Source organism: Filicampus tigris, chromosome 13, assembly GCF_054856515.1.
Source record: "Filicampus tigris isolate MCC_2025a chromosome 13, RoL_Ftig_1.0, whole genome shotgun sequence".
Taxonomy (NCBI): domain Eukaryota; kingdom Metazoa; phylum Chordata; class Actinopteri; order Syngnathiformes; family Syngnathidae; genus Filicampus; species Filicampus tigris.
In genome coordinates, this window is record NC_141229.1 from 12,589,885 (window position 1) to 12,608,013 (window position 18,129).

An 18,129-nucleotide genomic window follows, 5' to 3' on the forward strand; every position below is an offset into this window, starting at 1 on the left:
CCGTTAACTGAAGTCAAGCTGCAGCCACTTGGGTCATAAATGGAGTCATGGGACTTATTTAGTTTGGTGAGGCCTGATTGACTGCACATGAATATTTGAGGGAGGTGTATTCAGAGTTGGAGAGGTCACTGCAAAACTGCCATATGCACTGTTTTTACAAGGATGCAACCAGTGATTCATCAAAAGCTGCTCAACCAACTTAAGCTTGAATGATTACTTTACATAGCTGTGAACTCTTTTGCTTCCCTTTGCACCAAAGTCTCCTAAGGCCCAAACAATGGACGCATGCTTAGTTTTTCATATATCGTGTTTGGTTTGGAAATGCAGCAATCCCCTGTTGAAAACGAACAAGAGGAAAAAATAAACACAAAGACTTATGAAACATTTTTTTGAAGTTACAGCTCATATTTTCTGTTCCAAAATTAATAATACATCTTGGGATGTACTCTAAGAGAGTAGTTGGACCACACTGAAAAGGAAGAAAGTATATAATAAAGTCATACCTTGACTTCTGACTACCCCAACTTACAAGTTACAAAGCTACTAGGCATCGCTTCATCCATTTTTTTTTCAGCTTTGCTTTGCTTGCAAATAATTCAAATTACGTGCAAACCTATGATTGGCCATTGCGTGAGTGAAGAATAAAAAACAGTCAAACACACTAATACAAAAGAGAACATTCACAAACAGCTATTGCAGGCCACGACTCGAGGCCATTAGTACACACAAAGATGAATGTTCCTGTCACTCACTAGGCCACACCCACTTTGAAGTCACACTGTCCCAATGTACAGTAATTACTGTTTTTAAAACAATTCTTTTGAGATTCCAAATGTTTTTTTTTCATTATATTTTTATACCTGTGATTGGCTGGGAACCAGTTCTGGGTGTACCCCGCCTACTCCCCGAAGACAGCTGGTATAGGCGGTTCAGATAACAGCTGTAGCTCTTATGAAATGCACTATATAAATAAAGTTGTATTTTATTGTATTGTTATACAATACAGTGCTATTTTATACATTAAAAACACATTAAAATCATGGTCGTTCTTGTTTTTTTCATTTCATTTCAATAGGGAATGTTGATGAGGTGATAAATTGAATTATGACCTTGGCAATGGAATGAATTGAACTTGTGACTCAATGCACCACTGTACTAGAATGAAATCATGTTTTATTCTACATGATATGATGAGATTTTTGATATGATGAGAATGTGGTTGAAACGTATTTTAAAAGTATGCAAATATATCAACAAGTATCTAAAACATACCCTCACCCACACCACATTCATCCATCTGCGCTAAGCAGTCCAACATTTTATTCCTTTCTTTCCAATTAATAATGTAATTGATTTAACATTACAACTTGATGAACCAATATAATTCACATTTTCTCTTAAAATAATACACTTTTATTCTTGTAAGATTCTTATTTTTTCCCCAAAAAATATGACAATATTAAGTTTATATTTATGGGTTGCTTTTTTTTTAAATGTATGTGGCCCCATTAAGCCTTGGTATGTACCACGTAAAATGGGAGTCAACCCCCAAAATATCTTTACAAGAATATGTTCTATGCAGTCCCACTCATCTAAACACGGCATTCTGATTAATATTGCGTTTTTGGAATATGAGTTAAGCAGTCAAATCCACGCGTTTTTATCCATCTCATGTGTCGGCCATTTTGTCACTTGCTGTTGACTGAAAATGTTGCTCAGGGCACCGGTAACATCCAATGACAGCTCATCTGTTTTTTGAAGCTGATTGATTTTTTTTTATCATTTAACTTTGGCAGGGTTGTTCACGACACTCTTCTCTGTGGTGCGTCAAATTTAGAAGACCCTTTTTTTCCCAAGGGACTTTAAACAAATGAATCAATTAAGTGTTGGATAAGACTCATTAGTTCCCCGTGAATCAAAATCCTTCAATCAAAGTAGTTTGTAAAAGCCTACAAAGCAAGGTCCACAATGGCATGCTTGGGATTTTGATATGAACAAACTTCCTCAACTAGAGGAGCTAACCAGAACAGAGAACAGTGTGCAGACATCACTGACAATAACAGATCGTCCAGTCTTCCCTGTTGAGTAGAAGCCGTTTTATCTTCAGAAGTGATGACTGACCATTTGTGAGCTTAGAATGGAAAAGCATGCAAATTGACCTTGGCTGTTGTTGCTTTGATGGAACTTTCCACTGGAATAAAGCCACAAGATATTAATAAATATAAATAACACTTGCACGTTTCCTCTTTTAAAGGGCCAGCCAAATTTGGAGTCACTGATCTTCTGATTTCTCTCTCAACTCTACCAAAATAGACGTATCATTTGGCACTAGCAAGAGGAGATTTTGGCAGCTGAAGTGACAACTTTTGTAAAGTGATGTTATCAGCTGCAATTTTGTAGTCAACAAAGCCCTAAAGATGCACACGCAAATTCTCCCACCGCGCATGTAAACTTGCTCGGCAATTGCCCCCAAGCTATTCTGTCCTCTTTAGACAAAGCGTCCGTCTGCTGGAGTATTTTTTATATTTGTCTTTGCTATGTCACTGACTATATTTACTATAAGAAGTCAAGCATGTCATGCAGTATTCCAGTCACATTCTAATGTGTGTGAATGATGAAGTCAGACAATGTCATCTCGCAGCATCATTGAGTTAGCTAAGCTCCATCACTGAGAAAGTGCTGTAGAAATGAAGACTAATGGTCTTGCTCTTGCATTAGATATGTTCTCTCTGCCACAGTAATAAGATATGATATTAGTTATTATATATATATATATATATATATATATATATATATATATATATATATATATATACATATATATATATAATGTGTATATATATATATATATATATATATATATATATATATATATATATATATATATATATATATATATATATTCATTTTTAGCAAAAAGGAAAATATTGGCATCAAATCTAAAGAAAAGATTACCCTTAACTTTCTTGCAATATCTTTAAGCATGTTTATTGAACAATGTTTCAGGTTTGCAAAATGTTGATTTTTTTATTATTATTATTTCAAGACATTTTTGACAATATACATCTCTCTTATAAAATTCTAACAAAAGGTTCAGGGAGCGCCTGGGGTTGTTAGCATGTCTTAAAAAGGATAAATGAATACTTAAAGAATAGCTCCATGTAGTTTTCTACAGTAAATGAAAATTTCAAAATGACAGAAATGTTAAACTTTCACATATCTTTGTTTTAATTTCCACAGTTTTAAATTGATTTATATAATATTCATTTTATATATATGTGTGTATATATATATATATATATATATATATATATATATATATATATATATATATATATATATATATATATATATATACAGTATATCTTGCATGGCTTCCTCTCTAACTACAGGAAATGCACAGCATTGCAAATGAGAATCTGTTCTCAACTGCCTGTCCTGCATAAATAACAATCAAATTAAAAATGTAAGTTCATAATGACAGATTTTCAAGGCTGTATTATGTACTGCACTGTTTTATGTGCCTTATCCCTAAAATCCTTCATATTGGAATGAGAATGAGGATGTCACTGTTCAACAAATTTTCACAGAATTGTTTTAATCAGAGATGCAAGTAAACTTTTCTAGATGATTTCTTTTAATGCAGATTCAGAATCTGCCCTTGTTTTTTTTTCTTGGCACATCAGGTTTTCATAATAATAATAATATAGCAACAATAACATAATATTTAGTATAGTCATACATGTAGTAATATTTATGAATTATGGCTTAGGTTCAGCACCAGGTGGAATTTTTTTTTCTGATACGTCATACTAATTACAAGGCATGGTAAAATTCATATTGCACAAACTTAAAAAACGATCAAATATCTCTTAAAAGCTGGTGTGCTAGAAACAAAACAAATATCAGCGTCAAAGATACATTTACGGACACTGACAGCATGCAGTCCTACTGCTACTGTACAAGATCATCTTGCTATTGCTTTTGTCGGTTACACACCTTTGGTGAAAAAGGTTGACATCTTTGTTAGTTTAGATAAAAACAGTTTGTTTTCCTCTTGCCTTCTCCTCCTCTCTGCTCCACTGGGATTGCGCCACTTCGTTGTACTCATTACCTTGCCTACTTGCAGTATGCAGCAAAGTTGTCAGATGAAGTTTTAATTTACCATGGCTCGGTTAAGCAGCAGTGGGAATAAGGGATTTGACCTGTCAGGATTTTTATGGATCAGGGATATGTCAAGCAGGTGGAGAGAAAGAGACAGCAAAGCATGGTTTCACTCTATGAAGTAAGATTGATGTTGCTGCACCTTTTTCGTTTTGCTATATTGAGGGTATTATGGAGGTCTCCACTTGTAATTGCGTGCACCTGCCATATAGTGACAGACTGATGAGAACTGAATAGAGGAGCAGGTCTTCGAGGTGACGACATCATAATGATGGAAACGATCCCCCTTATATATACCAACGCTGTCGACGGATGACGAATAACGGACGCTCAATTTTTAGTAAAATGCCCAGCTCAGGTAATTATCAATCCTCATTACGCTTCACACTAGTTTGCTGCTTTGTATTTTATTCATATTTTTGTTTTGGTGATGATCATTTGTCATTATTTGATGTTGTGTTTCACACATGTGTGTAAGTGTTGTATTGAATAAAGACTGTTTTTGTTCAAACTATTTAAAGAGGAAGTCAACCCAAACACATTTTGTCAGCAATATGTTCTATGCAGACCCACTAGTTGAAACACAGCCTTCTGATTAATATTGCGTTTGTGGAATAAGAGTTAAGCAGCAAAATCCACCTGTTTTTGCCATCTCGGGGGGCAGCTAACCTGTTTTCTGAATCTGAGCCATGATTGGTCATTATCTGAGGCCTGAGCGTTTGTGATGTCATTTTCAGTGGACGTTAGTGACAAAATGGCCGTCCCCAGAGAGGGCTAAAAACTGGTGGATTAACTATTATTCCACAAACGCAATATTTATCGGAATGTCTTGTTTTAACTAGTGTGCCTGCATAGAACATATTCTTGAAAAAAATATGCTTGGGTTGACTTCCACTTTAAAACTGTGTGGCTCTCCATGCTTAACAGACCTAAGCCAAATGTGTACATTAATTCCAGTAAAGTCATAATAACAGAACGTGTTTGTATGTGTAGGCCATAATATTAAAATGGAAACAACCAAGAAAGGCAAGTTCAGCCTCTTCGGAGAGTGATCACATAATCTAGCATGACCCGAGCTTTCCTTGACGGCTGGCAATGAGCCACGTGGCACTTTTTCTTCAAGATTTTGGAATGAATCTCAGATGTCTCATGGATAATACAAAATCCTCTGAACAGGATACTCTGTGGTTTAGAATAGTAATGAGCAATTTACTGGTGGTCAGGACCAGCACTTTGTTTTACCTCAGAACCAAACGCTTGAATGAAATAGAATGAGAACCATGCAACCACGTTCGCCCCCGCCGGGTTGTTTGGGGCTAACCACCTTTCCACAGCCTTCATCCTAAAGCAGCATGTTGAATGACAGAATGAACGGTCAAAATGTGGTTCCGCTGGTATTTTTTCTTAAACCAATCTGATTATTTCCTTTACTTCGTCCATTTGACATTTTCTGGACCGAGCAAGTAGATGAGCGGGGGGGGGGGGTAATGAAAGCTGTTTGAGATTTTAGGGGGAATTCCAAACGCCATTCAATGTTAATAATACCCCATTAGTGTTTTATGATATGTAGTATGAATGCTGCATTCAGGACGCTCCATAGCTCATTTTCTTCTACAAGCATAACTACCATTTAATAGCTTAACCCCCTTGTTAGCTCTATGGCTACTTTTATTAAATAATTTCATTAGTGACGCTTGCACTTTGTGCCCTTGCCCGAGGGGCGCCTTTGCACAGTAATGTGGCTGTTCAGAGGCAATCGCGGGGGCGCACGTCGCAGTCAACTACAGCGATACCATCGTCGTCTTCATTGTTTGCCGATCATGCTCCTTAAATGTGCACCATATCACGTGTAGCGCCAAGTCGCTCGTCAACTCGTCGTCATCATCCCCCCAAGCAACAACATGTTTGAAACAGAGCTTCACTGAAGCGTGTACTATAAAGTTAAAATATACAAGTCAGCTGCTCTGTATAGTCATGCAACTTTACGACTTTATAATGGGGATTTATTACTCCAATGAACGTCCCGAATAATTGGCGGCAACCCACACATTTATGACATAAATAATTGTCCAGCTTACCACAAAAAAACCCCCCAAAAAACATAGCTTGATTTCTAAGCGCTGAGGGTTTTTGAATCACAAACACTTTGTCAACAGTACAGTGTGTGCAATGTACCTTCATATTTTATTTAGCTGAGAAACTCAAAATAGTGACCGGATGTCACTGCTTCCTTCATTGTCATTTTGATGTGGTCCAAATTCGACATGGCGCATGTTTGACGTCCGTTTTCCAAGACGGGAATGCTAAATAAGTCCCCGAATGCTTCACTTCAAGCTGTAAACACTGTAGTTAGCCTTTCTTTGAATTGTTTTTTTACATTTTAAAGTAACGTGTTACTTCCGAACGCGTTACTGTTTTCACTGGTCCCGAAATAGGACGTTTTGAGATTACAAACAGTGCATCGTGAACTTGTTTTGGCACACTGCACGGTTTCCTGGCACATGAAGGCGCACTCAGTTACAGCCATACTTACTGTTTATTGTTTTATATTTATGACCCGGAAGTGTTTTTCATACAAATAATTACTGTAATTATGAGTTTACTACTGCAGTAGCGTAGGTTAATGGTAGTCTTGGCATAGTTCTGCCTTAGGTACAAATTCTGGTTGCGTTGCACCATAAAAACGGAATTCCATCATAAAAGGATGACACCCTGTATGTCATATGATGAATGCAACATGTGACCAAGCATTTTAAAGCTGTGAAAGCAAATCATGGACTTGATTAGAGTAAATCTGAAATGTCTCTATCCTGTTTTCACACCAGTACAGAATGATGCTACCCCACAGTAGTGATTTGTTTTACATAGTGTGGGTGTAGAATAGTTAATATCCTATTGTTTTGTTTTTAGCTGGTTCGGACTGAAACAATAGGCTGGATGCAGCAAAGTAGTGCTCTCCATTTTGACTCATTTGATTCAAGACCCAATTAATCAAGAATTAATTCCACAACACAATAGAGCACTATACAATTCTTAACAATTAATCAATTCCTGGCGGCACGGTGGTCGACTGGTTAGAACGTCCGCCTCACAGTTCAGAGGTCGTGGGTTCTATCCCGGCTCCGGCCTCCCTGTGTGGAGTTTGCATGTTCTCCCCGTGCCTGTGTGGGTTTTCTCCGGGTACTCTGGTTTCCTCCCACATTTCAAAAACATGCATGGTAGGTTGATTGGACACTCTAAATTGCCCCTCGGTGTGATTGTGAGTGCGGATGTTTGTTTGTCTCTGTGTGCCCTGCGATTGGCTGGCAACCAATTCAGGGTGCCTCCCGCCTACTGCCCGAAGACAGCTGGGATAGGCTCCCTTGTGAGGATAAGCGGTATAGATAATGCATGGATGGATAATCAATTCCTCAGTCCTACCAAGCTATAATCCACATGTAAAATGCATCCAGTCAGAGATGCAAAGTGAAATCTCTTATGATTCTTTGTATGAAGTGAAATTGCCTGCGTGTTGCCTCATGCTTCTGATCAAGTCATACCAGTGTCCAAAAAGTGCCATCAGCAGGATGAAGGGAATTTTAATAGCGCTGAGAATCTTGCATTACAGAAGGAATTGACAGCTTGAAAGATGCTGTTTGATGGGTTTCAAATGTCACGATGCATTTAGTACATAACTCAAGTGCGGTTTCACAATGAAAGAGTCAGAATTACACACGTGACTCTTTAAAAATCTCAATGTACAAGGACAAACCACTCCAACCATTGTAAGTAAAATACATTTGATTTATGAAGCACTTCTCAGAGTGAGTACTCACAAATTACATTGCATGGTTAAAATACAATCACAAACATTATACAGTTAATACATGAGGGGGGGAATCAAAACAATCATGTCTTACCGGGATAGGTTTTTAAGTGCTTTTTAAAGGTGTCAACAGAAGTGCAGCATTCTTTTGTTAAAACAGGTGAAGGGATTAGGGATTATTGCAAAAGTCAAGACGTGAGGAAACAAAAGCATGACTGATGCTTTCCACTGTTGTTCAGAAGTTGAACTGACCTAAGTTTAGAAAGGTGCAGCTCTGTCTGCTGGATGTGCTTTGTGTCTTTATCACAGATAGACCCAATGCAAGTGGACTGTAATGACAAAAAGTGTCCTTTCATTTCAACACATCATATTTCTGCCCTGGCAAGTCCACCAAACCTCCATGTCCAGAAGAAGAGCATAATAATGTACATGTTATACATCATAAGTGGTGCGTTAAAGAATCTGACTGGAATGTTGTGTCCCACGCATTAGTATTGACATTTGTGTTGCCGTATCATCATAGTTTTAAAGGGAAAGTCAATTTAGAAATAGTCTAAACACGACAATCTGATTAAAATATTGCGTTTGTGGAATATGAATTAATCAGAAAAATGCACCCGTTTTTATCCATCTCAGGTGATGGCCATTTTGACACTTGCTGTTGACTGAAAATATCATTAGAGTGCCTAAGGGTAACGACCGTCACAGCTCACCTGTTTTCACCTGTTTGGTCATGTGATGTTCGCAAGCTTCCTCTTTAAGAATTACAGTGCAGTACAGTACTGTATAATCTTGGTTTGGAAGGAGGGCCATAGGGAGGTCCAGACCTATTGTTTCAGGGTTACAGGCCCCCGTGAGTCACCCCAGAACCGGCATGATGCTGAGGCCCCCCCAAAAAAATCCACAATGACTTCAGGACACGGCACAGATTAAGCTTGTCGGTGTTTCCAGGACATGTTTTTCCACTACAATTAAAGATTTTTTTTTCAAACATTTCAAATGAATTAGATTAATTTCATCTCATGTTAATTCCGTTCTTTTGAAACTTTTGACTTCAAACCTTATCCACTTGAATTGAAATACACAGTCCATTGACCGACTGTCAGGCAAGTTGAAGGTGATCATGTGAGCAAATGGCCTCTGGTGATGTTTTTTTCTCCCTGGTGAGCCGCAGCACTGACTTGTCTGTAATGATCACAAATTCATTATCGTATCTGACAGTTCGGACTGTTAAGTTTCTGTTCAAGTTTGAGCATGCATGCATGGAACTGGTGTCATTTAACCCTTGAGCTACAGGGTCATAGTGCGCTGAGCCGTTAATTTATGTTACCAAATGTGGTTTCGTAACAAATGAAGTCCAACTATGCAAAGGACCATGCGCTCATGTATGCTTTCTTTCACATAAAGTTTAGCCATGATGACTTAGAAAGAGCGCTAACCTCCTTGTTTGCTCTCTCTCTCCCCAGTCTGCAGTCACTGCCACGCTCTTCTGGACAGTTTTGTAAAAGACAACATGTCTGATCAGCTGCTTCCTCGTCACTCCGAGTCACAAGAAGACAGTCAATGTAAGAGTTGTACACATGGGGATGGGCGGACTCACAAAAGAATTGGATTAGTTTGACTGTTGTTGCTTGTCATAGTTAAGGATTTGGCTTTTCATGAAACACAAATATAAAGAACCTTGCATTGCAACCTTCATTATACAAATAAGAAAAGGTTTATATGTACAAAGTAACCTTTTGCTGATCTTAATACTGCATACTAATTCTGTAATGCCATTTTCTTTGCTTTTGTGACTTATCTCATAGTTTACGCGCATCTCATGCACTGATTTGCTATAAAAGCCAATCGGAGTGATCAATTGTCACGAAAGGCCAAGGCCATTTTGCATACTGCGATGGATGGCTCGTTCATTCAAATCAATCTAAAAAGCACAACGACACAAATATCTCACAATTCTCTACAATTTTGAACGTTGCTTTTTACTTCGCTTTGATTCAGCTTGGATTATACATGTGTTGGGAAAGATTGGTGTATGTTTGCATTTTATTTCATGAAACCATGACTGTGTATTGTACTGTATGATAAACAATGACTTCTCGGCCATATCGATTGTTTGCTATGGTATGAAAGTAATAATATTGAGTGATATTGACTGCAAAAATTTGATGTTTTGTACTAAAGATGGATTCTTTTACAGTTTATGTACGGATCAATTGTAAATATATTCTTTAAAGTGGAAGTCAACGCAAACATTTTTTTTTCAAGAATATATTCTATGCAATCCCACTAGTTGAAACAGGGCCTTCTGATAAATATTGCGTTTGTGGAATAAGTGTTCATCCACTCGTTTTTAGCCATCTCTGGGGGCAGCCATTTTGTCTTCTGTCGACTGAAAATGACATCACAACTGCTCCAACGACCAATCACGGCGGTTGACTTCCGCTTTAAATGTTAACAAAAATTAATAATAATAATAATAATATTAATATAATTGTATTATGGCAGAGTATCGTAACTTATTTTCAATTGTAAAATAATGGCAGGTGTAATGTTTCTGATTGTCGTCCTCTGCTACTTTGTTTATTCCAAGCAGGTTAGAGAGGAGAAATCACTCTTAACACACCCATCACACCACAGAATAATCACTCAGAGATGCTCTTTTAGAGACGTCTGACTACCGGGCCTTTGTTGCATTTGAGAGTAAGGGGGAAAAAATGCTCCACCACAACCAAGCACTGTGCTGTGGCACATTATTGTTCTGTGGGAAATTCCACATAATTGGACTGAAAGTTACACATAGCTATATTACAAATAATTTATTTAAATGCTCTCCTATAGAGGGCAGTCGGTACACTTTTTGTGACATTTTAGTTTGGTGGTGTGCTGTTTGATTTTTGTCATGTAAAAAATGTGCCTTGGCTGAATACATGTTGGGAAACATTGGATTAGACGTCATTCCAAAGACAGTTCACAGTTTTATTTAAGATCACTTTATTGGAACTAGTGGGTTTTGTTTGTTGTTGTCCTTATGGTCCATATACATTTTGTCATAAACATTTCGAGGGAGCATGGTGGGACACATGGTGGTGAATAATGCATGAATCTCGTTCTAGACTCTAGTTCTTATTGAAAACTGCTAAAGACATTATTCCTTTCAAAGAAGATGATAAAATAAAAATCTTCACATAAGCCTCTTGCATCAGAAGGCAATAAAGCAGTTCCGCACAGATGAAGAAACCTGACTCTTTTTCAGTCCTTTGTGAGAAAAGCATTGGCTGTAATTAAATCATGATGGGAGGAAATGAAGTCCATTTTTTAAAAGAGAGATAACGCTAATAATGGACCTTATGCTCTGATTATCCCCTCAGGGAATCCAGTTGCCAAATTAACTGAAGTGCCAGTTTCCTCTCGACCCGTCACATGACCGGCTTGTTTTTCAACGTACTGACATGGCACACACACACAATCATTCAACGTGAACAGAGTTCCCGTCTATCTGTTAGATTGTCTGATTTGATCCAGTGGAATTTAAGAGCATGACCCAAGGGAAGTTCTAATACCTTAGTTGGTAATTCAGTAACATGCCATACATTACCTGCAAGTAAAATGACTCCTGTAAATTAGTTTGCAGCCTTGAATTGATGATTCTAAAAAAGCTTTTCCCCTCTTTTCTGACGATTTACCCTACCTTGGCAATCATCATGTTTGAGTATTTGTGCATACATGCAGCAATGCGGTATAAGCGTGTTAAAACGATGCAGGATTTGGTAATGCGCGTAATGAAAGACAAAAGACATTCTGTGGGTTTTGGCTTGAAGGGGAACACTTCCACTAATCACTGTAATTGTCCTCATGAGTTCCATTCTGGTTTTGAATTACACTCCCACATATTTGAATTATACGCGATTCCTATCTTGCAGTTTTCTCCTGTGATTTCGAGTCACCGTGTCTCTGGACTTTATCAAATCATAGCCAGCAAAGCGACTGGTCGGCGGTGTCTGCACGGCAAACCGAGCGAGCAGGTTTGATGCCTGAGGCGGACCACTCAGAGGGGAGCTCTGATGGTGAGAGTCTCATACTTTTCATGCTTCACGTCATCAAATATTTATAGTGGAAGAGTTTGCCGTTTTTAATCAGGGTCCTTTTTCTTTGATATCCAAGTCCGCTGTTTTTACCAAGCTCCTATAAAACCGTTTCGGTGACGTTGTTATGAAACAGCTCTATTTAATGTCAAACTTTGTTTTTACTTTAAGGTCACTTTCTTCTCCTAAGCCCCTCCCTTGGTGCCGAGACTTCTCGGAGATGCGAATACCATTTAACCAGCCCGATCATGCCAAAAAGTGAGCGCCGGTGTGTTTTGCATCTGGCCCTGTATGAGACATCACCGTCGGCGGGGAACCTCACAGTCCTGATCAAGCAACTTTACTCGAGTTCATTTGTTGACATCGTCGTGTTCAAGCCTGATAGAAGAGAGGATCCCAGGTCAGAAAGCACACAATACAATCTTTTTAAAGGAGTTGTTCTGTGACCATTGGAAGTTTTGAATCTGCCTTAACTGCTCACCACCGCTGCAACCACAATAATCGATAAAAACTAAGCTTGAAAGAGCAGAATATCTGATACAGTTCTTATATTGGGTATCAGTATATTCTGGAAGTGGTCATACTATTGTAGCTGGTCAGTAGGGGTGGGCGATATGGGCACACCGTGCACTGTGCATGCTGTGATTGGTTGGTCGGGTGTACGCGTCAGCGGCATCGAGCTAAACTAGAATGTGCCTTGTAGACGATAAAACGATCTTTCAGGTTTATGAGATCGTGAGCACGTTAAACCGCTTAACGATCTAATATCGTCATATCGCCCACCCCTACTGGTCAGAGTAGTCTATTCTCTCCAACTTGCCCATTTAATTAGTGTGTGAGTGAATTAGTGCGTTGCAATTTGAAGTGCACCCTGTAAAGGGAATCTAAATTTGGATTGAATGCAGTAGAAGGCCATTTCAGGTCCAACAAGAGCACAGAGAGTAATGCCTTTCCCCTTTGTGGTTCTCAAGTTGATGAGGACCAATGTTCCTCACGGCAGTGTGCAACAGAATGCCATGTGGGGGAAAAGCCAGGAGCATTGTTTGGGAAATTAGAACAGGTATTTGTTATTGATTTAATGCCATGGTGCTGCCATCTCTAATGCAGATAAAAGCATTCCTTTCTCCCGATGTGGTCTCTGGAAATAAATTTATATAATCTCTCTGGACATAAGAAGAGTGGATGGGCATATGCAATACAGTACGTTTGTACAAGGGTGAGGTCAGCGTCTGCTTTGCTGGAATCAACAATCCCTATGTGCAAGCAGAAACACCCCATGTCAACCTGTCTATTTAGTTTTAGGGTTACATTACACTGTTGCATACAGTATGTAGCCCTCACCTAAGTGTGGCATGAAAACTGCACATTTGACTATGATTGTACACCCATTTTTAGTGCTCTTCCCTTTACTCCATTCATAATTGTTAGTATGGGAAACTAGGGAAGCAAAGGGACAGAAGTATTCAGTTGGTTTCAGTTTTAACTGACAGAAATTTGTCCCTAGATTCCCATGAATTCCTGTGAAAAATTTCCACCTATTTGACAACTTAGAATACTACACTTTTAAAACATCTGGGTCAAAAATAACATATCCGTATCAAAACAATTACATTTTTGGGGGTGGTTTTGTGACCCCCACTCAAAAAGCATTATTTTGTACAAAACAACCCAGAAAGTTCAAATTGACCCAAGCAGTGGGTCGGTCCATTTTTAAATTTTTTTTTTTTACCAGAATTAGGTTATTTTTGACCCAGCAGTTTTAAGGGTGTCGAAAATTTGATCTACTGATGTATACATATTGATGCTTACTTCTGAGCTCAGTAGGCCTCAAAACATATCATGCAAATGTCCCATCATATCCTATCAAAACTATTCTGCCTCGTTTTCCTCCAAGCGGCCCTCAACTAAATCTATCTAGACTGTCCAATTTGTAGCAGCAAGTAACAGCACACCATGCCTTACAAGCAACAACCACCAAATACAAGCAGAAAAGAACAACAAGTGGTGATGTAAAAAAATACACAATGGAGAAAAGGACTAAAATGGATCGACGGAGTCACAACAGCAGATAGATGTCACTAAAGTCCAAATAACTGCACGAGTATGAAAGCTAGCAAAACGAAGATAACAATCTTAACTGCGCAAGTCAGGAAAGACAGACTAACTGGAAATAACAGACAAAACAGAACACAAAACACATTTAGAAGGAAACAAGCAAGCCTGAGAGAAAACCACTTACATATGCGTTTGAAAACAAAGGAAGAAAAAGCCATAATACCAACAAGACAACACAATCTAGCACTTGATGATCAAAATACTGGATACAGATAAATGCGGTTGAGTAGGCAATTGTCCAGCTGGTATCTATCACCTGGCTGATTGCCATGGAGCGACTCAGGTGTGTGCAGGAGTCCCCGCTGATCCACACGACTGAGGAAACAAAAAACACAACACAGCAAACAGACAGATAACAGGATCGTGACACATTCAGTCTAGTTAGTAAGCCTAATGTTGTGACTATTTCAACTTGTTTATCCCCAAACTGCTCTTACTCAAATCGCTGCAGATTTTCTTATTCCGAGCAGCAAGTAGCGTCATACCGTGCACGCACGGTTGTGACGAGCTCTGCACAAGGCTGCTTCTGGCCTCCAATCAAACCTATTCAGGTTTATTGTTTTTTCCTACCTCGCTTGAACTCAAAAAGATATGGGTAATTTTTAAACATTGTTCGATCCAAATCTTCACCCAGCGTCTGGGTCAAATCCTCAACCCAATGTGCTTGGAATAAATAACTAATTATTGCCTCAGTCCCTTGTGCGTGCACTGCCAGCTCCAGTGAATTGTTGTACAATTTAAGAAAAAAAGAAAAACGTAGCACTGTTGATATCATAGTTACATTACCATTTCATGTTATTTTATCTTATCAGTATTACCACCGTTTAATGCTTTATTTTCACTACTTACTTACCTTTTTCACTACATCCTGGATTTTGTTGTGATTTTATGCTCTGTCATTAAAAGCTGAATTATTCTGCAGGACAGAGTGGAAAGCTGTAGAGACAGGAATAGGCCCAGTGGACGAGCCATTTCAGGTGACTCTGAGTTACACTGGATGTTTGCAGGGAGGATCAACTGTGGCCCTCGACTCGCTGCACTTCACAGACTGTCAATCGGGTGAGTTCATAGACTTCCTTTTCTATAGCGCTTATCCACATTAAGGTTGTGGGTGAGCTAGACAGCGTACCTCAGCGACTTCTGACTTTAACGAACAATTTCGACTTTAAAGAACAATTCTGATGTTAAAGTTAGAATTCTGAGAATAAAGTCAGCATTCACACTTAAGTCAAAATTCTGACATAAAAGTGAGAATCTTGCCAACCTATTTCCCCCCCACCTGCCCTAATCCTCTTTCGTAAAATAAAGTGGAAGCAATCCACTTATGCTTAACATGTTTGACCATATAGAACAGAAAGACACATGAATCGTTAATCATGGAGGATTTCTTTCTGTCTAACATGGATGCATGATTTTCTGTTTTGTTTCCTGGCTAAGACAAAGAGGGTGAGGTCATCCCACCGGACGTGGACTGTGGCGATAATTTCTACTGTGAACATTCGGACTCTTGCATTGACCGAAATCATGTGTGCGATTTCCACACAGACTGCCCTTTAGGAGAGGATGAGGGCTTCATCTGCGGTAAGGATTGATTTGACAGTAATGCATTTTCATAACATATTTATGAGCAGTGTTAAATTGTTCAGCCTTTGATCAGAACCAGCCGATCATTCAGACAGCCAAGGGTCTCTATATCCCGCAGCAGAATTTGTGTCAAATAAATATTTAAAGTTTAAAACTAGTCTCCAGACACTCCATTTGAATCATCTCCATCCTAATGTCAGGAGCGACTAATGTGACTGATGAGAGTCAAGCATGGAAATATGTATCCCCCAATTTTTTTTTCCATACTAAACTTCCATTCATTTAAACGACACACATCAGCATAGCCTGTGTTCGGTGAGTTTCAAAGTCAAAGAGCAAAAATGTATGACTTAATTAGGAGGAATAAGCTCGTAATTTTTGGAATATATAGCATGCATTTGTAACGCACCAACTCCAGACATGTGCACGGACATTTTTGGGAGCAGGAGCTCAAGCTCCTTCCTCCCACTAAACGAGACCCATCGCCAAAATGAATGATACAATCAAGAACAGAAAAAAAAGTTCCATCTGCTTCTAGAGTGAAACTGGTAGTCTTTTGATACTCGGGCATTGTGCCATGTTTTGCACTTCCATGCAACACTCAAAAACAAATGCTTTGTCATTATTACCCATGTAAATGAAAAACTGTTTGGATTCAATTGAATTTTACTGTTTACCCTTCAGAATAATGTGAGGAATGAGTGAAAATAGAATTGAGCGGCTGCTATTGTTTTTTTGTTTTTTTTGGTGTGTACTTCCAGTTAATATTTGGACAATGCCATCTTATAATCTTGTGCTCTTATACAGAACCACAGTGGAAATGAAACAAAATTCGTAAGCGGTTGAATTGTAGATATTCAGCGTTGGTTTAAGAGTTTTCACAGAAATAGCATACTTAGGAATTCCGCCATTTTTACTTAAACACAAATTGTAATCCTCGGATGTAGTCAATGAGTGCCTGAGGTCTACAACCCACGGCGATGTCTTCAGCTGAAGCTGAAAACCATCACGTACAGCCACATCTTGATTGCTTTAATTCCATTGTGGCGAGGTATAAACACAGTCGTAAAAACTGATGACAATTACAATAGCCATATCAACAACAGCATCCCTGAAGCATTAACTTGTGTCCTAATTCTAAATTTACAACGCACTCATCGCCTTCCGCTGGGAAATTAGGATTCCGAGGGAGGAAGGTCTTGGTAGCAGCTGCGGTCTCCCGTTTCAATGAGCTCTAATGACAATGTGTTCTATTGCTCAGGTTCAATGCCATTTGGCACACACTGCTCATTTGAGCGCGACGCTTGCGGCTGGTCTGTGTCCAAGCAGCAATCGGCTTGGAGGAGGGTGGCCGGTGAGGAGCTGCTGCAGAGGGAAGACATGCAGGGCCTCACCTTGAGTAGTACGCCCGGTAAGCAACGCGCGTAAGGGGCACGCTGACACAAGGAACTCCTTTTTCCAGCTTCCTGGCATGAGACATTTTTCACTCAGAGTACTTGCTCTTTTTCCATTTCATTGTCCAATATCCCTGGCCTGAAAGTAAAGAACAAAATTGCTAAACAGGGCGGGATAAGTATAAGATGCACACTAAAATATTCACTGACCGGATGTAAAGAACTTGACAATGAGTGTTGTCGAGCTGGTAGTGCGGTGCAGTCCAAGACCATCTTAAGAATAGGCAGCTGTTAATTTGCTGGATGAGATGCAGCTGCCGGCTGGCTCCGGCATGCCCGCGTCCAAAGATGCAATTACACACACGCGCACACAGGGGAGGGAGTGGAACTCAGGATGGAGACAACAGGCTCAAGCCTGCCATACGCCGGAGAGAAAAAAGTCACTCGAGACGTTTGCTCAGCGGATGGCTTTCTCTATGCCTGTGATTTACGGTCCGTTTTCCCTCACAAGACCTTGAAATGGATATCTAATATGTTTCATATTGTTTGCCTTGCGAGGTGCACTGTCGAGACTATTCCACCGCCACTTATTCCATTTATTTACTGCCTGCAACCCTCAAACAAATCTCCCGTGCACTGTCCTACATGTTTCATTTCAAATGGCCAATCCATCTACTATCTACGTCCTTGCAAGCAAGCAGGATAACATTCCAATGATTACTTCAACATGTTTTTTTTTGCAGTGAGTCAAATCCATCCAGATTTCTTTTTTTTTTAAATGCACTGCCGCGCTGTGACTATTCCAATGTACTTTGCACCCCAAAATGTGATCGTCCCATCACTAGAGTGGAACGGATCGGTTGAGCAAGATGCGCGCTCAGTTGCTGCTCGGAGGCATCCGTTTGATCCATTGACAGTACAGTATAGCGCTTCATACAGCTGACTTGATTTGCGGTCTGTGCCCCATTCTTAATCAATGTGT

The 18,129-nt window shown here is 39.3% G+C and overlaps 1 protein-coding gene across 1 annotated transcript in view; it reads left to right on the plus strand.

The window, feature by feature from the left end:
- Positions 1–18,129, plus strand: part of ltk (leukocyte receptor tyrosine kinase) — a 63,432-nt gene that overhangs the window by 8,897 nt on the left and 36,406 nt on the right. Inside the window, exons 2-7 of the mRNA XM_086049127.1 lie at positions 9,436–9,534; positions 11,893–12,036; positions 12,226–12,454; positions 15,092–15,228; positions 15,607–15,750; positions 17,015–17,164. Coding sequence (XP_085905253.1) covers positions 9,436–9,534; positions 11,893–12,036; positions 12,226–12,454; positions 15,092–15,228; positions 15,607–15,750; positions 17,015–17,164 — 903 coding nt within the window. The remainder of the gene's footprint in view (positions 1–9,435; positions 9,535–11,892; positions 12,037–12,225; positions 12,455–15,091; positions 15,229–15,606; positions 15,751–17,014; positions 17,165–18,129) is intronic.